This window comes from Chiloscyllium punctatum, chromosome 45 (genome assembly GCF_047496795.1).
Source record: "Chiloscyllium punctatum isolate Juve2018m chromosome 45, sChiPun1.3, whole genome shotgun sequence".
In the NCBI taxonomy this organism is placed as follows: Eukaryota; Metazoa; Chordata; class Chondrichthyes; order Orectolobiformes; family Hemiscylliidae; genus Chiloscyllium; species Chiloscyllium punctatum.
In genome coordinates, this window is record NC_092783.1 from 35,535,843 (window position 1) to 35,562,032 (window position 26,190).

General features: G+C 40.0%; 1 protein-coding gene across 9 annotated transcripts in view; it reads right to left on the reverse strand.

Annotated features, from left to right (window-relative positions):
• hmga1a (high mobility group AT-hook 1a) overlaps positions 1–26,190 on the reverse strand; it is a 122,977-nt gene that overhangs the window by 10,854 nt on the left and 85,933 nt on the right. Inside the window, exons 6-7 of one of the 9 annotated variants that reach the window (XR_011955384.1) lie at positions 25,030–25,391; positions 23,072–24,099 (exon numbers count right to left, since the gene is read on the reverse strand). The exons of 5 other annotated variants lie outside the window; for them this stretch is intronic. Coding sequence is in view for 3 of the 4 variants with exons in the window: in XM_072563536.1 (XP_072419637.1) it covers positions 4,562–4,606 (45 nt within the window). In the remaining variant the exon portion in view is untranslated. 3 more of the 9 variants (XM_072563536.1, XM_072563538.1, XM_072563537.1) reach the window with 3 other exon arrangements.

The window sequence follows — 26,190 nt, forward strand, 5'->3', positions numbered from 1 at the left end:
AACCCGATTAAAAACTGATTTTGGCTTCCAAGTAAATTTCATTCATGTTTGTCTCTTGCTCTACAGAATCCAGGCCAATTTGTAAAACTGTAGTATAAATGAAAGTGACATAAAGAAAGATTGAAGAAAAATAAAGAACAAAAATAAACACACAAAACTATGAATAGACATATCTGAATTGGAATACATATGTGCAAATTAAAGGGAAGTTCCCCTAAAATTAAGTGGCCACAAAAGGGAAAGCCAGAAAATGCCCAGAGTTAGAAAAGCTATGTTTCTTAAAAGTGATTATCCCAGTGCAATTTTTTCATAGTATTCTCTTAGACTGCATAAATTACAAACTGTGATATTTATAACAGAAGTTCAATCCGTGCTCTTATTAAACACTAACATCCTCATGAAGAAAGAGGTCAACTCAATAACTTTACTTGACTTGGCATACTGGGATATAAGGGAGACAACAAAGGTCAATCACTGACATCCTATATTTAATCACTGAAGGCTAACATACAGGTCCAGCAAACTATTAGGAAAGCTAATGGAATGTTAGTCTTTATTGCAAGAGGATCTAAGAACAGCAGTAGTGAAGTCTTGCTTCACTTGTATAGGAACTCAGATAGACCACACTGGAGTACTGCATGCAGTTTAGGTCTCCTTATCTCAGGAAAGTTATGATTGCCATTGAAGGAGTGCAACAAAGGCTCACCAGACTTTTTCCTGGGATGCAGGACTGTCCTTGGGGAAAATTGGATCTGATTCTCCAGAGTTCCGAATGAGAAGTGATCTCATTGAAACTTACAAAATACTTAAAAGGACAGATAGGTTAGATGTGGGTAAAATGTTTCCCCAGTTGGGGAGTCTAGAACCAGGGGACACTATTTAAAGAGGGGCTGACACTTAGGTCTGAGATAAGGTTTTTTTTTAAAACTCAGAGGATTATGAACCTTTGAAATTGTCTACCACACAGGGCTGTGGAGGCTTTTTTTTTCTATTATTGACTCATGGAATGTGGGTATCATTGGCTGGCCAGCATTTATTGACCGTTCCTAGTTGCCCTTGAGAAGGTGGTGCAGGTTGACCCACAGTGTCCTCAGGGAGGGAATTATAGGATTTTGACAATGAAAGAACGGCAATATATTTCCAAGTCAGGTTGGTGAGTGGCTTGGATGGGAACTTGCAGAAGGTGACATTCCCAGGGATCTGATGCCTTTCTTCTTCTAGGTGGAGGTGGTTGTGGGTTTGAAAGGTGTTGTCCACAGACAGCTGGTGAATGTCTGCTGTGCGTCTTGTAGACAGAGCACCTGCACGAAACCCACAAAGATATGGGGAGAATGTGCAAACTGCATTCGAGTCTGGGTTCCTGGACCTGTGAGGCAGCAGTGCTAACCACTGAACCACCGCGTCACCCCAGTTTCCAGTATGAACGGGAAGTAGAAATGGTGTAGGCAACCATAGGTGATAAAATAAGCTTCTGCTGAAGGGTTCAACAAGAGAGTCTTCACATGCAGGGGTCCAACTCCTTGGGCTGCTTCATGAAAGATCATACCTCATTCTTTCTTTCTTTCTCGATCACTCCTGCAGCATTCTCTGATTGCATCAGTAAATCACAAACCTGGGCACCCAGCTATGCATCTGTTTACAAATCTCCTATAATAACTCCCTACACCAAGGAACCCATGCAGTTCTGTCTCCAGCTGAGGCTGGGACCATACTTCCATCATTGGGAACAAAGAATGAAAGGCACCATACTTTTGGCAGAAAAGTTGACACTCTCTGTTTTGACTTTCAAGTTAAATTGTGACAAGTGGCCTAAGGAGGTATCTGCTTTTGCAAGGCTCTCCTTCAAGTGTTAAGCTAAAGATCAGTATATTGTCTACATATACCAGGAAGAATTGGAAATTAACGTCACCAAAAGTTTTATCTATCAGAAGCATAGAGGTGGCAAGCGCATTACAGAGCCCAAACAGCGTTCCTGTATATTCATAGAGTCCCCCAGTGCATGTTCAGAATGCTGCCTTTCACTGTCTTGCTCAGTGAGGGGTAGCTGTTTATAACTGCATGTAAATTAAGAATGCATTAATACTTTGCAACTTTGAGTGCTTGCTCAAGCCTGAGTAGATGGTAAATACCCTTATGAATCTTTGCATTGATTCCCCAGTCATCAACACATCCTTAGTTTTCGGTCTTCCTTCCTCAAGAGGACTGTGGGAGAAGTCTCAACAACTTGACGACTTTTGGATGACACTTCACTTGAAAGACTTCTGCAGGTTGTTCCAGATTTCCTCCGAGTGATGGAGTGGATTCTGTGGTCGGGAATCTTTAGCGGATAGTCATTTGTATTCACAATTCTGTGGTTTACCAGGTCATGATACTCATCATCATCTTTACCAGCGGTCATCTCATACTCGAGGGTAAAAACAAGCTGCCTCCTCTGGGTCTCCTTCAACTCACCTTCAGGAACAGCAATCGTGCTACCGGCAAAACAACAGTCCATTTCCCTGCCACTCGAATACGTCGAGGGTCCAATACAGATGGACATTTGGAGCATATGCAGCAAGTTCAAAGGCTTCGCTGCTTCACTTGCCATCCTCGAAATGCTGTCACCAGACAGGTTTTCCAAGAATGCTTGGATATCTCTTAATATCGAGTATTCTCAACTTACTTTCTTCAACTAGAATACTGAATGGATCACAAACAAGCTATGAAAAGCTGGATAAAGTAGAGACAGAGCTGAAAATGTGTTGCTGGAAAAGTGCAGCAGGTCAGGCAGCATCCAACAAGGAGAATCGATGTTTCCAGCAACACATTTTCAGCTCTGATCTCCAGTCCTCACTTTCTCCTAGAGACCGGGCAAGCTTAATGTACCCATGATAGGAGCTGTCTGACTCCTGTAAAGCAGAGACACTGATGAGGGAAAAGATATCCACCAATGCCCACTCCTCAGCCAGATGTTCACAGAAAAACTTTTAACGGTTGACACCTCTGCTTCTGTGCCAATCAGACCCAACAATTTTTCCTTGCCAAATTGCATGTACACTGTAGGCAAGTCCTCATTGCTCTACAAAAGACAGAGCTACTTTCCAGAAAGAATCTCATCACACCCCTGCCCCCTGGCTCTTGGTGGGAGGCTCACCTAGTTTGACATCACTGATAAGGGACAGCCATTGAACCGGATGGGGTCCCTGTCCCTGATAGCAGTGGCTTACGGCAGTCGGAGGGAATTGCCCAGCCCAGTCACAATTCCAACATCTCTTTACAGCATAACCTCATGGCTGATCCTGCCCAAGTTATGTGGAGAGGAACAGCTAGGACTGCTGTGTTGCAATCTTCAAAGAAAGATAATTGAGTTTTGTCACTGATGAGCCTCCTTAAAAGTAATTAAACACTCCCATCTCTCATTACTTCAGCTAGGCAGTCCTTCAGTATCCTGCCACTGGCTGATCCAGGAGGAGGAGAGATCCAAAAAGATGCTGCGATCAAACAATTTCACTAGTTCCAGGAATAAAGAAACCAGATCGTCCCCTCCAGTTTGCTTCTACACATAAAACCACTGCTTTAACTATGTAAGGTTAATACTGCCCCAAAACCATAACCAGTACCTCAAAGATCTGTTGCAATCTTCTTTGAGTTACTGTATCTCTATCTATTACTTCCCAATGGGTTTTTCTGCACAGATTTTCTATCATGAATGACTCCTGCTCAGTCGCATGGACACATGAATGACTGCAAGACCTCAATCCAGTCTTCAATCTCTGGATCATTGAGTGTTTCTGGTCTTCCCCTGAATCTGTCCAGCTTCCTATTCATTAGCAAGTAGAACATCCAGCCAGGGGTACATCCTCCATCCCCTATAGTAGCATCAAGGGAACGCACGTGGGGAGGGAGCCTCTGCCCAGGTTTGCCTTAAAGGTCCAATACCTACTGCCGATATCTGAGCATCCATTGATCCGGAGTTACTTCAGCTTCCTTCATGGATGTTACGAGTTTCAACTCCTGCACCATCTGCTCCACCTTGGCCATGCATCTTTCAACCTCGTCTGCCTTGATTTGATGCCAGTGCTGTGCAAAGTCTGGCGACCAAGCCAAAATTGTAACAGGAGATGTGAACACATGTCTGGCTGGAATTATATCATACAAACAGGATGAGAAATTGATGATATACACCACAAAGAAAAACAGAAACTGATGGAAAAACTGAACAGGTCTGGAAGCATCTGTGGGGAGAAAACAGAGTTAATGTTTTAAATCTGGTGATTATTCATCGGAATATTGCTGAGTTTCTCCACCAATTTCTGTTTTTGCTTCAGACCTGCAGTTTTTTTTTTGTTTTATTTTACTATATATATATACACACTATGCACATGGAAGGTCCATGTAGGTAACAGTGAGCTGAGGAATCCCACACTTCTCATCAACTCTCTCTCCAAAAAATATATTGTTTTGTTTCCAATGAGTCTGTACAACTGCTCCAGCTGCCCTCCCTCTCCACCTGCTCGTGGAGGTCCTACAGAAGTGCTCAGCTCCTTGTTCAGTGTCCACCGTCATCATTGCCACCTGCTGCTCAAGGCTCTGTTACATCATTGCTTTTCAGGACCAGTTCTCCATCCTGATAGAGAACAGAAAAACAGGAATCAGATTCCAAAATTCACAAAATAGACTAAGGGTGTCAAAAATAGTGAGCAACGTTCAACATATTTGTGAATGGTGACAAGAGTCGTGAACATGGCCCAGTCTATCAGCAGACCAGCCTTCCATCCATTAACTCCATCTATACATCCTGCTGCCTCAGGAAAGCAACTAACAGAATCAAAGACCCCTTCCACCCTGATGATACACTCTTCCATTGGACAAAAGGTACAAAAGTTTGTATGTACGCACGAATAGATTCAAGAACAGCTTCTTCCCTGCTGTTGCAGGTAGACAACCCTTTACCTGAAATCCCGAACTTCAAAAAGCTCCAAAATCCAAAGGTTTTTTGTGAAGTATTTTTCTCATTAACAAGGTTGTTTGGCGTGTAAACAGTTAACCCAACTCCACACCTATTCGATGCGTGTCACTCAGATGCGACATGGGGGGCGCATGGCACAGCACTGGCAGGTCTCAATTCTGTCTTAGGGCCTGTTACTCACAATAAGTCTGCTATCTGGTAAGATTTTTTAAAATGCCACCATTGAACCGTCACTTATTCCGAGGTTCGAAAAATTCCAAATTCCGAAAACCAGCTGGCCCCCAGTGTTTCAGGTAGAGAATTGTGTACCTGAATTGGACATCTCAAATTTTAAACTTAATGTTGATCTTGCTCTCTGTGCACCTTCTGTGCAGCCATAACATTGTATTTTTCACTGTTCTATTACCTTATGCACTTTGTATAGTATGATCTGTCTGTACTGTATGCAAAACAGAACTTTTCACTGTTCCTAGGCACAAACGACAATAATAAATCAAATCAAATATTCCTCAATCTGCCAATATTGTCTTACAATAAATTTGTTCAGATGAGAGTAAATCCTATCCCTTATGACACTCTTATATATGTGGCTATTATAAGCAGACTTTAAAAGTCTTCAGTTGTAGTAGAGGGGAAAAAAAAGGAAAAGTCTACAAGTCTAAGATAAAGATATGCTCAATGTCAGATGCTAGTCGAAATTCGGATCAATTTTGGAGTTTTTTTTTTAGATTGTAAGTTTGTAGTAGTCTAAAGGTGCCCCCATCTCACCCAACAGCTTCAGCTGCCCCAACTACTACATTCTGTTTAAATATATAAAACAACAAAAATGTAATTGTTCTCCTTTTTCATTTTAGAATCTCCCTATGTTCTTATTGAAGCATGGTAACAGGACTTGGCCAAGCCACACCTTCTACCATTTCACCATTTAATCAGATAGATCATGGTTAACTTTAATATCATTAATCTACTTCTTTCAACATGTTTATATATGAAAAATCTACACATCCCAGTCTCGAGTGCTTTAAGTGAATAACCTCTACAATTTCACTATCCTTGTGAAAAAAAACGTTGCTTGAATTCATTCTCATTTTGCACTCATTTCAAATTCCCCCAGAGGAATTACTTCCTCTGGAACTATCTGTTTGCATGCTTTTGTCATTTTAAAGAGCTCAACCTTCTACACACAAGTAACATGAAAACCTATATTTAATGAAAATATTTAAGTCTTTTTCAAATCTTAAACTGAGCTACCAGATTTCAAACATGGTGTCAGGAAAGGTATAATTCCAGAATGACAGAATGTTACAGGACAAACAGCCACATGATCAGTCAATGTCTCTATCCCAGTTAATATCATGATCTTATTTACTTCCAATGCTATGTACTTTTCCCGTTTTTGAAGCAACTAGTTCCCTTTCAAGAAAGCTTATGGACTTTAAGTCATTCCTGTGGCAGAGAATTCCACATCCTAACCACCCGCTATGTTCAGACATTTTTTTCTTAACCTCTCCTTTGGCTGCTGAACTGCTGGTTACACGTTGTCAGGGATCAGCTTGCATACCTTCAGTGAGTCACACTCCATTTGGATAATTAGGGCCTACCAATGTTGAAAATGCCTCTGATTAAGTGCTTGCCCAGTTGGGTCAGGAAATAGTGTGGTCATGCAGGATTTTAGAACTGGAGAAGCTTTAAAAGCCATTCTTCGTGCAGGAACTCAATTTATTATCACACTAATGTCAACATCATCTAAGGGAGGTTCCAACATCCTTTAGATTTTGCAATGAATCATCATAGAATCTATATAGTGCAGAAGAGGCCATTCGGTCCATCAAGTCTGTACTGACCCTCCCAAGTGCATCCCACCCAGACTTACCCATCTAAACCATCACTGCAACTTGACATTTCCCGAGCTAATCCACCTAGCCTGCAAATCCCTGGACACTACAGCATAATTTAACATGGCCAATTCACCTAACCTGCATGTCTTTGGGACTGTGGGAAGAAATTGGAGATTACAGATTCAGTCCTCCCACAGAAATATATCCCAAGAAACACTGGTCTACGTAGAACGGGCAAAATGAGAATTGCTGAGGGCCAGAAGGAGGTGATGGTTGTGTCATGAGTGTAAGTATTGTTCGCCATTCATGGCCATAATGTGCAAAAGCACATTAATATTCTTACGCACTCAATCTGATACAATGATGAGATTAAGCAACATCTACCTGAAGAGCATTCTACTAAGTCACTTGCATTGATCTTCTCTTTATATGTTGTTAAATATTTAAACATCTCTGTAAAATGAAGGTATTCTCCATTAGGCCAGTCTTCAGCTGAAAGTGTTTATTCATTCTCCTCCCCATATGGATTCACACTGCATCTGCCACACAAGACATCTAATTGCTTGTCCTGCTCAATTGTTACCATAAGAACAGAATCAGAATGGTTACAACAAAGGAGGAGGCCATTCATCCCATCAAGACCATGCTTGCTCTTGAAGACAAAAGCTTTGTTTATTCCACCCGCCTGCCTTTTCTTTACAATCCTCTTCAGGTGTTTATCTAAATCACTTTTGCAATCCACAACTGAACCTGCCTAGCAGTATAATGGAGACAGTGTTTTCCAAACTCTAACCACTCACTGCATGAAGAACATTTTCTCTCATCAAGATGATGACAGTTTTCAGCATCTGGCATATTTAAGAACTGAATCACACACCATCTCAACTAAGCAACAGCTGACAGGCAATGGTCATGAATTGTCTTTAACTGAAGCAAAAGACAGCACATTGAATACACACAGGTAGGAGCAAGAAGAATTTGGTGGTACACAGTTTCTTGGTTGTAGAATCTGTGGGCTGAATTTTCAATTGCCACTGGGGGCAGGAACAACGACACACATGAGCCTCTGAAATGATACACAATTTTCAAAAGAAAGCTGGGCGTGGTGAAACAGAAAATTTTCTCACCTCCAATTAATGGTCTGCTAAGCTACTTTTGGAATTTGTTAATGGGCGGCACGGTGGCACAGTGGTTAGCACTGCTGCCTCACTGCGCCAGAGACCTGGGTTCAATTCCCGTATCATGCGACTGACTGCGTGGAGTTTGCACATTCTCCCAGTGTCTGCGTGGGTTTCCTCTGGGTGCTCCGGTTTCCTCCCACAGTCCAAAAATGTGCAGGTTAGGTGAATTGACCATGCTAAATTGCCCGTAGTGTTAGGTGAAGGGGTAAAATGGGTTGCACTTCGGTGGGTCGGTGTGGACTTGTGGGCCGAAGGGCCTGTTTCCACACTAAGTAATCTAATCTAATCTTATATACATAGAAAATAAATGCAGGTTCATTCAGAGTGATCATGGCTGATCATGCAAACTCCGTATCACATTCCCACCCTCTTTCCATACCCCATGATCCTTTTAGATGCAAGGACCATGTCCAGCTCCCTCGAGTAAATCTACCAAACTAGCCCCAGCAGTTTCCTGTGGGAGAGAATTCCACAGGTTCACAACTTGGTGAAGAAATTCTTCCTCATCTTGGTCGTGAATGACTTACCTATTCTTAGGCTGTGATGCCTTGTTCAGGACTTCACCAACGTTGGGGAATATTCTTCCTGCGTCTAGCCTATGCAGTCCCATCAGGAGCTTACACGAGATGCCCCTTCATTCTTCTAAATTCCAGCAGATGCAAACAGAGTTATCCAGTCTTTCCTTATATAATAAGTCCTGCCATCCAGGAATCAGTCTGGTGAATCTTTGCTGGATACCCTCAATAGCAAGAATATCCTTCCTCAGACTGAGACAAAAACTGCACACAATACTCAAGGTGTGGCCTCACCCAGTCCTGTAGAACTGCAGCAAGACATCTTTACTCTGATACTTAAATCCTTTCACTCTAAAAGAGAGCATGCTATTCCCTTTCCCGACCATCTGCTGCACTTGCATGTCAACCTTCGAAACTGTTCCATCATGATAACCCGACCATCTGCTGCACTTGCATGTCAACCTTCGAAACTGTTCCATCATGATAACCAGGTCTCTTTGTACCTCAGTCTTCTCCTAGGCCAGCACCATTCATATAATAATCTGCCTTTCTGTTTTTGTGACCAGACTGAGTAACTTCACACTTATCCACATTATATTGCATTTGCCAAGTAATTACCCACTCAGCCAGTTTGTCCAAATCACCCTGCAGCCTCTTAGCATCCTTCCCACAGCACACACTGTCACTCAACTTAGCGCCATCTGCAAAATTGGAGATGTGGCATTCAATTCCTTCATCCAAATCATTAATGTATATTGTGAACAGCTGAGATCCCAGCACTGAACCCTGCGCACCTCACTCATCACTGCCTGCCACACTGAAAAGAACCCATTTATTCCAACTCTCTGCTTGCTGCCTGTCAATCAATTCTCTATCCACGTCAATACATTACTCCGATATCATAAGCTTTAATTTTAATTTCTTGTTTGGAACCTTGTCAAAAGCCTTTTGAAAGTCCTGACACACAACATCTACTGATTCACCATTATCTACTCCACTGGTCACACCCTCAAAAAATTCCAGAAGATTTGACAAATGATTTTTAGATTAGATTAGATTCCCTACAGTGTGGAAACAGGACCTTTGGCCCAACAGGTCCACACCGACCCTGCGAAGAGTAACACACCCAAACCCTTTTTCCCTCTGACTAATGCACCTAATTGACAATTTTAAGCATGACCAATTCACTTGACCTGCAGATCTTTGGACTGCGGGAGAAAACCCACACAGACATGGGGAGAATGTGCAAACTCCACACAGACAGTCACCCAAGGTTGGAATCGAACCCAGGACCCTGGTGCTGTGAGGCAACAGTGCTAACCACTGAGCCACCGTGCCGTCCCATGCTGACTAGGACAGATTCTGTCAACACTTTCCAAATGCTCAGTTATTACATCCTTAATGATCACTGTAGGTAAGGTGGCAATTTTCAACTGATATATTGCTGAACCAAACAATTTAGGAAGTTCAAAGCAAGCAAACACTTAAGATATTTCTACGGTGAAATATGTTTTGACATGCACCTGATTGGTGCTTTATACTTGGGTCACTTTTTAATAGGTTGCTGACCCTCCAAGGTGCTGCCTCCTCTCCTCTGCAAGGCTCCAGCAGGCCCCATCATACTTACCATCCCCCAGTTGGTGCAACCAGGCATTGCCAAGAGGAAGGTGCTGCCTGAAAAGTGCAGGCAAAAAAGCTAGTAACCATATAAAAGCAAAGTACAGTGGATGCTGGAAATCTGAAAATGAAAACAGAAAGTGCTGGAGAAACCTCAGCAAGTCTGGCAGAGAGAGAAAAACAATTAATATTTCAAATCCAGTGATTCTCCTTCAAAACATCTTTGTTAGCCTGTTCAAAACAGGCTACGTACAAACTGTACTCAACCAGTCTATCACTGCTGCACCTGACAACCACCCACATCACCACAGCCTGATCATCCCCTCTGGATCAGAAAGCCACCATCCCCTTCAACGGCTGACTCTGGCCTAGTTGGACTCCCAAGCCCCACCTGCCAACCTGGGCATAGATAGGCCCTGCCATGGCCCAAACTAGAACTGATGGGCTGGAATCCCTCTGCACTGGACCCTGAACCAACCCTGCTGAACCCAAAAACCCCACTCCACCTCTTGCCCCCTCCCATCCTGGCCTACTCTAACCACACTCACTTGGTACCCTACTGCCTCACTTACATACCTAGCTCTCCTCAGTCGCTGTCAGATTGCCTTCAGAAGCTTTAACTCCCAAAACCATTGGATCAAGAGATGTTAAGTAAAAAGTGTACTGGCCTGAATGACCAGGGACAGAAATCACAAGTCCCAGACTAAGTCCTGGTCTGGTTACCTGGCCCTCTCCATTCCACAGAACAGTGATCCCCTCCCCCCATCAGGGGTAGAACAGCCCCCAGCCCTGTTGCAGGCACCGGAGCCCCCACCCGCGTTACAAACGCAGCAGACCCCAATCCCTTGACTCAAAAAGTTGCCCCACCCCTGACCCAGCACAGAGCATTGGCATTCCTGCACCAATTGGTGGTTCTACCTGGTTTCCTTCAGCAGATACATTTGGGACAGGCCAGATTCAGATCAAATCTGTTCTGACAGGAGTCAGAAAATCCAACCCTGGGTCTCTTCTAGGATTGACTTTCTAAGATTTAGGACTCTCGGAAATTATGTTACTTGCTGCTGAGTACTTGCAAAGGATTTAAGGGGAAGATTTACTCCAGGTGTACTCCAGGAATTTTCTACTAACATTGCACCTGCACCATGCTGATTAAATACCACCCTCCCCAACCACACCCGGATTAACACCTCCAACCCCACACCCTCCAAGAGACAGCCTCACTATAAGGAATCTGAATAGACTGATATAATTTGAAAGTTGGGTCAAATAGAGTGGAACCATGTTCTGGCCCATTTTCCAAGTGTCCATCAAACAAATTTTGTAGTTTCGGTATAAAAATACTTCCTAAGTTCTTCTTGTAATTGAGATACACTCAGAAATTAATTCAGTTATAACCTAATACTGAATTAGATAGCCCCCTCTGTTGTTACGTTCAGTGGATTTTGCTAATTAATGGTCAGCTTCAATATGGGCACTAACTTATGGAACTTACTGTAGAAATGTATTTTATTTATTTCAGTCTGTGTCTTAGTTCTATAACTGTAACTTTTCTCTCCAAATCTATGTAAAACTTTGTGTCCTTCTCCATAAATCTGCTGCACTCTATGCATCCCTTTTTTGGAATGTCACTGACATTTTTTTTTCCTTATCACCCCCGATAATTTCTATATGCACATCTTCATCTGCAGTAAAGCAAATTTTCTGAGGTTGTTTACCCCAGTTTGCAACAACTTTGAAAATACATGGATTCAACAATGTAGTACATACTTCAGAAACTAATGCTCAATATTGTTATCACCTAGCAATTAAAACAGCAGAAGTATACTTGCACCTGAGATGTATTAGATACAGCTTACAAGTGTGCATGTCACTGCAACTTGCAACATCGGAGGATCCACACTTTATTAATGTGGTTAATAAAAGTAAAGAGGAGTGCTGGATTTTCTGCAGAGTTGACAGAGCACAGATTCAACACTGGAAAAGAAACAGTGAATTTGAACAATTGCTTTTTAAAATTTGTTCCGAGTCCCTGCTTCAGCAGAGAGACTATTTCAAGCATTCCCTCATGCCATGTTGACTGCTATGATTGATTTCAGGCATTCAGTGGGACAGGAAATAACTCTTGAACCACATTGCTCATCTGCAAGGATTTCCCCACCCACAATCAATTGACAATAAAGGTATAAGTCATATTCAGACCTTGCAAATAGACACTGTCCATATAGATCTGTGTATATGTAAAGAGTTTAATTATTTACTTCAACAGCAAACAATTTGAAAATAAAATGCTACTTGTATCATCAAAGCATTTTAGAAGTTCCAGATTTCAGTTAACGGCATGTAAACTGAAGGGAAGCCTACATGTGATCATTGGCTCCACACAATATTTCCCTTGCCAGAAAGATTTATTAAGTAGATTTCTATAGTAAAACATTACAGGGATTGACAAGACTGCTTGTTCCAAACTGCAACTATGTGGAAAACAGATGAGTCAACTTAAAATGTGATTATGAGTCAGCATAGCCACTTCCTCCTTGGCACAACAGTTGAGAGAATCAGATGCATAAAATTCACTGAGTAAAAGCAGGACCTATAGTAGGCCAACACTTAAGATTTCATTGATACACACAAGCCTAACAGAGAATTTCAGCTGCAGCCTAACAGAGAATTTTAGCTGGAAGCCAGCTATACTAATCCTTGTTAGTTTATGCCAGAAAGAACATAAATTTCTCATTTCGATTTTGACATTGTGATGTACTTTTTCCACTATATGGTCTGATAAATAAAATGAAGTTATTGTTGGCGATTTAACTACATATTTTCTATTGTTCATTTGTTTGTCCCTGCCTGCTGAACCATTTTGAAATAAGAATAGAATTTGTTAACTCCAATAAAAGGAAATGCTTGAAGATGCTGGGAGTCTGAATTAAACAAAGTCTTGGAGAAACTCAGCAGGTCCAGCTGCATTTGTGGGGAGATAAGTTAAACTGACATTTCAAATCCCACAGCATCAGACAGATTGTTGCCTGACCTGAAAAGGGTGTGAAAAAGCTATTCCAGGAGATCATAACAAACATGAGACATCCTTATCACATGCTCCATCAGCCACAATTAGGAACCCATCTGATCCTTTTCAAACTGACTATGCACTCATTCAATTAATTTGCAATTGGTTCCAAAGATCACTCATATTCTTAAAAATAAAAACAAACAAAATATAAAAAGAAAAAAAGAATATATATATTAGGTCTATGCTTACTTAATTTGTATACAAGTTCACTGATTCATAACCTAAGCAATTCAATTACTATACCTAGATAGACAGTATCAAAGCCCAGATGCATATATCAAAAGGACCAACAGCAAACCGCCAGATCAGGGCAGGCAGGGACAGTGCATGTTCGTCATTTCATTGTAACTCCCTATTATTCAGTCTCCACCAGGAATATATATATTTTTTAAATACTGGCAACAGAAAAGCCCGTTTCCAGTCGGCGGCAGCAAGACGATGGCAGAGGAGTATCAGCTCAGCAAAGATTGAGCCTGAGGACCAGCAATTTAGATGCTGGTTGGATCTAGTGCAGATAGTGGCTAAGTGGTCACGGGGGGATGGTGGTGCAGCTGTGGTTGACATTGATGTGCTGGCTCAGGACTGACTGATGGACTCTCTTCAAGCTATATCTTTCATCTTTTCCATTATTCTTAAATTAGTCAAAATGATGCTGCACTGTGGTGACACATAAAAGCTTTCCACTGCATATTACTGTATTCTTATATATAAAATACATGTGACAATAAAATCAAAATCAAGGCAGTCCAATTGATCAATCTTACACCCTGACAAACTGGAAAATCTATAAGCAACATGTTTACAGCACATAACTCAATTTCTTTCAGCACCTTCAGGTGAACATCATTCAGATCAGCAGCATGATCTGTTCAGGAAGGGCCCTCTTGTGTTACAGTGGTACAGTCTGCCTCTGGACTGGGAGGCCTGGATTCCAGTCCCACCTATTCCAGACTCTTATCAACCTGTTCAGAGTTTTCTTAAAAAAAAAGAGATTTATTCAGGACCACATCTCTATGCGCTTTGCAAGCTAGCAGTTTACAGTCAATTCTACACTGCATTATTGACAGATGGACTTCACCGAAGCATTTAAAAACTTCGACTAAATTCTGGGGTTCCACCCAAATCTCGCCCCAATGAAAGCCTCAACAGCTTTGTGCAGACCTGAGTAGCCATGTGACTCTTTAAATTTAAAAAACAGGCTTACGATTACTAACTCAGCTATCTCCTGTCAGTCTCCAATAATCTTCTTGGCATCTCTTGCAACAGGCTGAGCTCAATATCTATGCCCGTTCTCATGAGAACTATCTTCTTATAGTCTGTAAATGGACTTTAGTCTCATCAGTTCATGACCAGTTAATCACATTGTCAGATGCTCTTGTCTTCAATTTTTTTGTGCATTAGGGCATGATTTTAAAAGTATTTCATTTATTTCATTCAAGATTGGTAACATTCCCTTCCAGTAATAATTTGCAAATTCACCTGATACAGGTCCTCCTGAATTTTGGAGAACTATTTTTCACTTAGAATTTGTTAATTTTGTAGTCGTCTTTAGGTTAGCAAATCAACAAACATGCCATTAAAAATTGAGATTCATTAAAAAAAACTACTTGACCAAGTAAGTGAGCCATATTGTGGGATAATAGAATGTCTCATACCAATCCAGATACAGTACACTGTAGTCATCAGTATCTACATCCTAACCCTAGATGTGAGTCCACAGTGAAATTCTATATTAGCCTTGATCATTATTCTGTATCCTAAAAGGAGACAAGATGATTATCCTTGCTCATTTCTACACCAGTCAGAAGGGATACAAAGCTCTAGAAAGGTGCGACCAGCAAAATAGTACATAGGGAAAACAAATAGCAATGGAGTTCTTCTGACAAAATGCCTAGAACATGATCTGGTCATAACACACCCTATCTTTCCAGAGAGACATATAGAAGACCTCTTGGCAACACTGTTACACCACATACTGGCACCTACTTAACACATCATTGCCTGACTGAGGAACTACAAAGATGCCCATATTATCTGGGCCATGACAGGACTTGGTGAATGCTGGAGTGACCATTGACTAATCTAATCTGGTCTATTGTTTCTATTAGTGTGGCCTAAAAATGGCAGCACAGCAGAAACATTGTTGCAGGAACTTTAATTGCAATGGACTCAAGAGCTCTATGAAGATCTACTCTGCCTCACAACTAACCATAGTCTAGTCCACCTTTAAAGAAGCATTTCCAAGGAGATTCTGGACTTCTCTATCAGGAGATATCAAGACTAGTTTGACAAAAATGATCAGGTGGTCCAGGAGCTACTAAAGTGCAAGAGCAAAGTATCCTGATATGGATATAGCACCAAAGCTCAAGGGGTGAAAAAAAAAGAGTCCACAGATAAGTGAGTTTCAAGGGTCAACCAAAATAACACAACCTAATGAACAGACAAGTGCCTATGTCCTTTCATGACTTTTCTCTGATCATGTGTGTAACACACACAGCCCTTTCAGCTCTCCAAACTCCCTCTCCTGCTTTGATCCTTAGCTGTAGTGCTGTTCTCCATACTCCTTCTTGACTTGCAGTTATGCATTCAGTCACATTAGTTCCACACACTAATTTTCCTGGAAAGTCCTGTGCCTCTTCATTCCCTCTAACATCCTTCTTTAAGTATGCCTATTTGACAGAGTTCAGGCTTCTCCAGTCTTGTCTCCTTTATTAGCTTGAAGCCCAATTACTTCTGGTTATGGCTTGGAACATGAGGATGTCTTTCCACGTTAAAGGTGCCGTGTAAATGCAACTCATTGTTATTCTTGTAGAATGGAGAAAAATATCAACATGTATCACACACTAAAAAAATATTCAAATCACAAGTTCCAGGAGGTTATGTATTTTCTGGGGATGAGTTGGCATTTCCTGTCAGTGGTGGGAAAAGTGCTCAAGCAATTTGGAAATTTGGCACACTGTCTGATTTTAGTTTTGACTGAAGTAAATTGAAGCAATATCAGGAGTTTTGTAAAATAAGTTATTGAATTACTCTGATCCAGTTTCAAGCCACTGGCGGAGTCTAACTTTACCCTTCTGTCTTCTCATTAACAGTTCCACCAAGCCTTTGCATTAACAACGTCTTGTTGGACAAACACATTGCCTTTGACATGGTGAAATATCTCAAGGGTCTTCACGGGCATTACCAAACATTATCTGTCAGCAAGCCACATAAGAGATGCTAGGGCAGATGAGACAAGCTTCAGAAAAGAGAAGAGGTTTAGGGGTAAAATTTGAGAGCTGTGGTCTTGGCACCTGTAGGCAACAGCTATCAATAGTGGAGCAATTAAAATTAAAATGTTTCAAGAGACCAGAATTGGAGGAGTGGGGATATCTTGGAAACATGGAAGAAATTAGACAGATTGGAAGAAGTAATGGCATAGAGGGATTCGAGATAAAGTAAACACTTTTAAAATGAAGGCATTGTTCATCAGGGAGCTAATGCAAGTCTGTGCGTCCCTGGAGGAGCCAAGTGAATGATACTGTCAGAACCGAGATACAAGGAGCACTGTATATTGGACGAGCAGTCTGATAATTTAAAGACAGAGGGGAAGTCAAAGTGGTGGTGGTGAGGTAAAGTCAGCTACTATCAGCAAACATATAGAAGCAAGTGCTGTTTTAAATCAACAATAAAGTAGAAAAAAGGGCACAATGGATATACTTTTGGAGAGTTACCTAAATTAATAGTGTGGAATCAGGAAAGGAAGCCTTCGCAGATGATACTATAATCCTGGTTGCAATGGATCGTGCTGCACAATGGGCAATAAACTCTACTTAGGATGACGTAGCAAAGCCTTTGATGTGCTTTGGATAGGACACAAATTAATAATTTAGCTATGTCGCACTCTCACAGGCTTTCACTGCTTAATTTGTCCGGTACTGTGGCAGCGGTGGAAAGCTGATTGGAGAAACAAAAAAAAAAATTGTTGCTTCAGCATATTAATTTGAAATTTGAAAACTAGGGCGAATACCATAATTACAAACTTTTATATAGATTATTCAGCTAACAACATTTGACATACCATATAAGTTATCATATGATAGATGACTCTATTCATTAGCAATATCTAGAATTTGCAATCGCGAACCCTAAAGTTGTCGTATTTTTATGCAGACTGGACAATCAATTACTGTCTCCTAATGGAGCTCCTGAAGGATAGTGATATACTCAGGTAGAAAAAAAAATCAATTAAAACCTAAAACAGGGATGAAAACATGGGCTCAGAAGCGTATGAATTAATCCCAAGTGATAGCACAAATGGGTTAGAGTGCACTGGCCACCTTTACACACTTTGACCCTTATTTGTTGTGTGGGTGTGGCCTATCATGGGAGTTAATCCAACATCTGATAACAAGCTTCTCTCTTGAAACTTCCCTCAAGGAAAGACCTTGGGGAGTGCAACAGAAGTGGACATTAAAGCTTATGAAGCACAAGCTAAGTTGGAATCCTGAAGTTCTGGAAATAAAACTTTACATCTTGGTACAATTTTAGATACAAGGTGCAAATGAAATAAAACCCAATTGGGTTCTATTGGAAGACAATGGTTTGGCCAATCTATGTAACACTTCAACCTTTTAGAACCTCTTTGCTTTGTAACTGTGTCTCACTTCATTAGCAACTGGTTTTAAAAGATAGATTCACTGAACGAATTACCATCGAACGTCAAACAATTCCATGAAAAGCACAGATTTTGGTTCTAGTTGCTTCTCACTAATAAATCCCAATGGCGACAGAATAAGGCCCAAATAATTGACTGTTAATTAAGGCAGCAGTCTTGAAATTTCAGAAAATGAGGTCAACATTCAGAAGTATCACCACATGTAGGTCACTGGGGTAAATAAAAGATCAACCTGAAGGTTACATCTTCACCTTCAAATCGGTATGGTGCTGGTTGAGAGAATTTTCTAGATTAATTTCTTTGATTCTTTTAATTGACGATTTTTTTTTGATAATCTTCACATCCAAGATGTCACTAGTATAATGTATTCTACAAATGACACCGGATTTCAGGCCAGCAGGGAAAAGTTTGGTGGAGGAGATTAAATTTGATGCAGAGCTTCTATGTTGAACATTTAAACCAAAAGACAGATTATATGTTATTTATCAGAAATGCAGCTAAATGCATATTAGACACTCATTCTTAAAATAAACAAACTGCTTTAAATTGTTTAAGGCACCACAATTATGTGACTGAATGACTGATAATTATTTCACAAGTAATTTATTTTACCAGCACTGAGATAAGTTTCAAATGTTCGGCATTGTTGAAAGAAAAAATCTTTCTACAGTATGTAGAAAAATAAAAATAAGACACAATGCTCTAGTAACACATGGGAATACATAGACAGCTTGTCACAAGTGTAAGTAGTATAATGGAAGGACAGAAAAGTATTAATGCTTGTCTAGTAACTGAGGCTGAATGAGAGCAGGTGGAATCACATTTACCTGCCAAGTCCGTACAACGTTCTCCTTACTTTGTGTAGGCAACGGACAACTATGGTGATAGTGAAGTTGAGGAGGGGCCTAGAATGGAAAAAGGGCCCCATTGGGTAAAATGAGATTTTGCTGGAATACGAAGATTAAATTAGATAAGAAATACTGAAAGCCTTCTTTTATAATGGAATAAAAGAATGCGTGTTTCCTACATACAAAATTGTAAGTGAAAATATCAACATCCAAATTATCTTAATTTTTTTCAGAATGGATCAACTGGACATCTGTTAAGTAATATTATTTTGTTTGTTTAGCACAAGTGAAACAGTGTGATGAGTGGCATAGGATTCTGGACTAATGAAAACATACTTGGCATTCTGTAGAAATTCCTGCAATAAAAAGCCTCTATTCATGTAAGCCTGAGTGCATGTTTCCTTGTAACACTGAATAAGATTAGATCTGTTGTGACACATGTCAACTTCAAAAGAACAACTGCTAGGAGTAAGAAAATGAGAGATCTTTTACAAAATTAAAAATAAAATGAATGTAAAATTAAAATAAAAAGAAAATACACAGATAGATGACACTTCGACAATGGAAATTTAAAACACAACAAAATGACAAGTACAGATTTTAACCATCAACACTAAAGATGGCATTTGCCACATTGTTACAAACCCTACAGTGCAAGTGCATTAAAAAGGTTTGTGGTAATGACCTTAGAAATAACTTTCAGTGCTACAGCATTTTAGTTATTTCATCCATTTCTGCCTCATGTCCTTCTTCCCATATAAGCTACTCTGTCTGATCATTCATATTGGAGAAGAAAAACATTCTTCATGAATCTTCACACAGCCAAGTTTAATCTCCCAATGTTCACGAGTGCATTTTACAGCTGTGAATAGTAATCAGGAGTGGGAACATCTTGCTCATTCTTCCCTCCCTAAGCTGGGGGCCAACATTTTATCTGGTGCTATAGGTGGGTATGCCAAGAATTTTACTGTTAAGTTTTCAATAATGACAATTACTGTGGGAATGGTGCTCCACTTTCCAATTCAAATAGTTAAGACAAAAGAGTGATTGTATCAGGAGTAAGAGGCAATCGGGAAAACTGTAGAGTTGAGAGAAGATTCTGTTCCTTCTGACTTTACATAAATTTAGAAGAATTTACTTTTCAATCTGATGAACCTTGAACAGGGCAGAAGCAATCCTGCCCCACACATCAATAAAATATGTTGTAGAACTAGACCCTTAATGACACAACATGCAAAATCAATGTTTTAAATGGTTTCCCAAAGTGAGTAAAATAAATGGGTTATACAATTTAGAAGCGAGGCCAATGTTTGCACAGAATGGAAGTAGGTAGTCCTGCTATTAAATTTCTAAATATGGCACTTGTTTCATGCCCAAAAAAATAGTTGTAAAGCATATCAATTTCAATATTTAATTCTGGAATGTAGTTGTGTTGTAGTTAACGTAATCAATAAACCGCTTAGAAAATGTCTAATTTTTTCCAGTGCTGGATTTTATAAGGAAACTACAAAATAGGGACCATTGTGCATTGGTAAAACAGGATGCTCATGTTATGTGCAAATATGAAACAAGCACAGTTTGTATTAGTCTATGTGTGATCAATCCCATTTGATGAAGTCATTTTTCTAAAAAAAAAGTTCCCATTCTGCTTTTGCACTATGTAAAAAGTTGGTCAGCTTAGTCACATCAAAGACCGACAAGAACTCAGTTGGAATTTGTGACTTGCAAGTGAATAAATCTGTACAATGATTCCTTTAATGGGGTCTTGTCAAAATAACATAACTTGCTCCAAAGATTAGTATGCCAAAAGAAAAAAAATGTATTCGAGCTTGACTAAGAAGCAGAATGCTTAAATGTGGTTGACAACATTGTGTGCATGTAAAAACTAGACCTAGAATGCAAGATGGAATCAGTTGAATTTCAATGTTACAACCTTTGCTGTAAGTTAGTTGAACAAAATGAATGACTATTGAGAAGGTCCTTGAACTCGCATGAGGAGAAGGAGATGATGGACACATTCTGGACCCACAGGAAAATTGAGATTGCTGGTGCCTGGGAATTGGTGGTAACAGATAGATCAAAAGGCAAACAAAGGAGAATGCGGCAGATACCAACTAGTATGGACTGCAGCAGCCTCTGGAGCAGGAAAAGAGACAAATTGACTGCCAAAGATGGTGTTTTGGTGAAGTTTTTGACTCATACATTCTAACTATTCAACAAAAACTACCTGAGCATTGTTACTATAGCCTCAATGATTTAACTATTAAAAACAAATGCTGACAACGTTTGGAAATAATTTTAACAGCACTCAAAATATACGCACCAGAATGCAGGACCACAGAAAACAGGAACTTTTATTCAAAACACTGCGGGTGTTTAATAGGTAAAAATACAAAATAGAATATACTGCAAGTGGTTACATAATTGTCAAAAAATTAATACATCTACTTTCAAAGTAGCAGAGGAACAGTGTAGAAAATAACCTTATGCCACAGTCAGTCTCTGGCTACAAGAAACCATGATGCCTACTTGGCACCATCTAATTTATGCAATGTTCTAGCTAGAAAACAAGACCACAACCTGTTTTCTCGCTACCAAAATGTATCAGCTCAAAAGTGTTAAACTGCAAATGAATTTAAGTAAAATCTTTTATGTTTCACTCAGCTTATCTATTTTACTTTCTCAATTGCTTCCTCAGAGATACAGCAACACTCACTCATTATCCTCAGATTTTCTGATGTAGAATTGTGTATTTACGAGATTGTCCCCAGATCTGACATTTTTCCCTATTGACTAATCCAGTGTGATCACACGGTCCTTTGTGATAGATAGGATATTTAGATTAGATTCCCTACTGTGTGGAAAAAGGCCCTTCAGCCCAACAAGTCCACACCGACCCTCTGAAGATTAACCCACCCAGGACCATTCCCTCTGACAATTGCACAAAACACTATGGGCAATTTAGCATGGCCAATTCACCTGACCTGCACATCTTTGGACTGTGGGAGGAAACCGGAGCAACCGAAGGAAACCCACACAGACACTGGGAGAGTGTGCAAACTCCACACGGACAGTCATCACAGGCTGGAATCGAACATGGGACCCTGGTGCCGTGAGGCAGTAGTGCTAACCACTGAGCTACTGTGCCACCTGAAACAGTGTAGTGAATTCACATTTTTTCTATCCTATGGAGGTCTAATCCTCTGTCCCCTTGAGGTTTTGGTGTACATCCTAAAATCTGTCATGCGTATCTCATCTTAACCTCCTAGTATTTCAAATGAACGTTCTTACATGAGTCTAATTACAATTGATTTTATTATTGCAGCTACAATTTTTTTTTGGTTCGGCTGCAGTTTTCTTATGTGCACCTTTATTACTCAATCAAACTCAGGTTAGTCCACACAACTCTGCACCTCAACTTCCAAATGCACTACATGAAAATCGTAAGATTGTTACTTTTTCGAAAAAAATCAATCAAAGAGGATTGATAAGGGCAGAGTGGTGGACATGCTCTACATGGACTTCAGTAAGGTGTTCAACAAGGTTCCTCACAGTAGACTGGTTAGCAAGATTAGATTCCATAGAATACAGAGAGAACTCACCATTTGGACACAGAACTGACTCAAAAGGTAGAAGACAGAGGGTGGTGGTGATGGAGGGTTGCTTTTCAGACTGCAGGCTTGTGACCAGTGGGTGTGCCACAAGGATTGGTGCTAGGTCCACTGCTTTTCATCATTTTTATGAATGATTTGAATGCGAACATAGGAGATATAGTTAGTAAGTTTGTAGATGACACCAAAATTGGAGGTGCAATGGACAGCAAAGAAGATTATCTCAGATTACAATGGGATCTTGATCAGATGGGCCAATGGCTGAGGAGTGGCAGATGGACTTAGTTTAGATAAGTGTGAGGGGTTGCATTTTGGAAAAGCAAATCAGAGCAGGTTTATACACTTAATGGGAAGGTCCTGGGGAGGTTTGCTGAACAGAGACCTTGCAGTGCAGGTTGATAGTTCCTTGAAAGTGGAGTCATAGGTAGATAGGATAGCGAAAGCTGCATTTGGTATGCTTGACTTTATTGGTTGGAGCAGTAAGTATAGGAGTTGAGAGGTCATGTGGCAGCTGTACAGGACATTGGTTAGGCCACTTCTGGAATATTGCGTGCAATTCTGGTCTCCTTACTATTGGAAGGATGTTGTGAAACTCGAAAGGTTTCAGAAAAGATTCACAAGGATGTTGCCAGGGTTGGAAGGCTGAATAGGCTGGGGCTGTTTTCCCTGGAGTGTCACAGGCTAAGAAGTGACCTTAGAGGTTTATAAAATCATGAGGTCTTGGATAGACAAAGTCTTTTCCCTGGAGTGGGGGGGGGGGGGAAGTCCAGTACTACAGGGTGTAGGTTTAGGATGAAAGGGGAAAAATTTAAAAGGGACCTAAGAGGCTATGTTTTCAGACAGAGGGTAGTGAGAGTATGGAATGAGCTGCCAGGTGAAATGGTGGAGGCAGGTAGAATTACAACACTTAGAAGACATCTGGATGTGTATATGAATAGGATGGGATTAGAGGGATATGGGCCGAGTGGATTAAATTAGGTTAGGATACCTGGTCGATGTGGACGAGTTGGACCGAAGGGTTGATTTACGTGCTGTATATCTCTGTGACTCTATGATGCTTGACACTTGATCTATAGAACCATATGTTATTCTCTAACTTTGTAAAATTATCAGGAATGGACAAAGTATACTTTGGAAAAATAGTGCATTTTCTTTGAAGACCTATTGTGTTCACAACAAGACCAGATTATATAAAAAAAACTGAACATACCAGGTTGTAAATACTAACTGTTATGAATTCTTTAGAAACGAACAGTAGATAGTGGAGTTGTAAAAAAAAACTTGCCTTATATGGATTGCCATTTAAAAGATTTAATTGGAAAAACTAAGAATTTACTTCAGAGTATTTGGATGCATGTTGACTTATTTCCATTACAGTGCAGTAATTTTGATATGATATGCAATCATTTGGGCTCACTTAGCATTCTGGGAAGAAAATCCATAACTATTAAAAAGTGGATGTCCATTCAAAATAATTGTCTCGGGCCATAATTATTATTAATTAATTTTAGGGATTGCATATTTTTCCTGTTAGTTTATAATCTGGAAAATACAAGTTAAACTGTAATATGTTGCTAAGAGGCACCTGGAAGTGTTTTTTTTCTAACATGACGAACAAGTACAGTTATGTGGTGCACACTTCAGCTATACAAGATTATGTTACTTTTCTAAGTAGTGAGATGGATACTTTACGAGATCATGTAGCTTCAATTTCGTTATGTTGAAGAAAAACTGCCAAATAACATACTTGGGATTGGTGCAGCTGCAGTTTATCACAACCCGTGAGTGCAGTGTACTCAGAGACATCCAGATACCTGTAAACAACAAGTAACTCTCATCATTTCTCGGAGAGCAAGAAGATAAAAATATCTCAAGACTCCAAAAAAAAGACTTCTAATAGAATAAAAAGCCCCAGCCTGTCCAATCTTTCTTTATAACTCAACCTTTCCAGAAATGGAAGGTTTGAGTTATGAACAAAGGCTGGATTGGCTTGGACTTTTTCACTGGAATGTAGGAGGTTGAGAGGCGACTTTATAGAAGTTTATAAAATAATGAGGGGTATAGATAGTGTTAATGGTAGTTGTCTTTTCCTTCAAATGTGGGATTTAAAGACTAGGGGCACATTTTCAAGTGAGGAGAGAGAGATTTAAAAAAGACATGAAGGGCAAATGTTTTACACAGTGGATGGTTCACATGTGGATGAACTTCCTGATGAAGTGGTGGATGTGGGTACAATTAAAATATTTAAAAGACATTTGGATAAGTACATGAATAGGAAAGGTTTGGCGGGATACGGACCAGGAACAGGTAGGTTGGATTGTTTAGTTTGGGATTATGTTTGGCATGGGCTGGATAGATCAAAGGGTCTGTTTGCATGCTATAGGACTCTTTGACTCTACAAAAGGCCTGGGCCCACCCAAACAATTACTGAATTGAAGATCAACCCCGCATCATTATTACTATAAAATCAGGGAACTGAGAGAAAAAATTCATCCCATCTTTGTGGTCTGGACTTAGATCGCCAGAGTTTGCTATCCTAGTCTATATATTTCCACTCAATATATTTGTGTCAATTGTCCTTTTTTGCCTGTTTTATTCATGAATGTGTGGGTGTGTGTAGTCTTAAATTAGCAATCTATTTTTTGCCATTTGTTAAAGAATAAAGTTTATCACTTCAGTTAGTGACAAAATCTGGTGTGAATTACCATTGTCCTGAATAGCAGTCAGAAAGGCAAATTGCTTACCTTAGTGATTTAATTGGGTAGTTAAATATTTGTGACGGCTTCCAGAATAGTGAGATTCAATCACTGGCACAATCTTTCCGATTCAATTATTGGCATAATCTTCCCAATTGAATCATGACATTAAGATAAAGATCAAAATGCGAAAAACTGGAATCCTGTTACTTAACGCCATTACTTAAATAAGGAGGCCATCCAATTGTCAATTAAATATTATTTGGGTGAGGACAGTAATAACATATGGAGAATTTGACTGAAATTGTACTTCAAGTGCTGGTCCATTGGAAGATGTAGAATGAATCTGGGCTCATACTCCCCATGGTTTTCTGGTAACTCATTTATGGATGTAGTTCTTTCATCCCTCTCTATCAACAGAAAAACAAAACAATTGAATCAACATGTCCTATATTTTGGGTACTATTAGTTTTACAATATTATTCAATAGTTACAAAATACCCATGAACATGATCGCAAATCTGAATCTTTTCCCTGCTTAATGAAGTGAATTGAATACTGATCCACCAAAAAAATGTGCAGTCAGCTCAACACTAACGCATTGGACGAATGCCTAAAGCACTTCAAGCACATCTGTTCACCAGTAAGATTCTGCATCTGTAGGAATTTTTTTTTCTCCCAACAGCTTATCATCAGCAGGAAGCTGTGCAAAGGGGCCTTAAGTATTGAAAATTTTGCCTATTGAATCTCCTGGTGTTTTTAAATCACACAACAACATCTGAAAGAATAGTTTGTAAAGATGTTGATACATACTGCAAGAAAGACTGTCCAGAGTAACAGAATGAGTGTACTTATCTCCAGATAAAGTACTAAGTTGTAATTTGTCTGCCTTCCCTTTGAAAAGTTAATCTATTTGATTCAACGCTTAAAATTCACCAGTACCCACCCATTAGTAACTACTTCTATCTCTGACACTCAGAGAAGAGACATTTGTCAAAGTCACTGCTGTGAGAGTCACCAGAAACTAACACTACTAAATTAAAAATCACTCAACACCAGGTTATAGTCCAACAGGTTTAATTGGAAGCACACTAGCATTCAGAGCATCGCTCCTTCATCAGGTGATAGAAGCGATGCTCCGAAAGCTAGTGTGCTTCCAATTAAACCTGTTGGACTATAACCTGGTGTTGTGAGATTTTTAACTTTGTA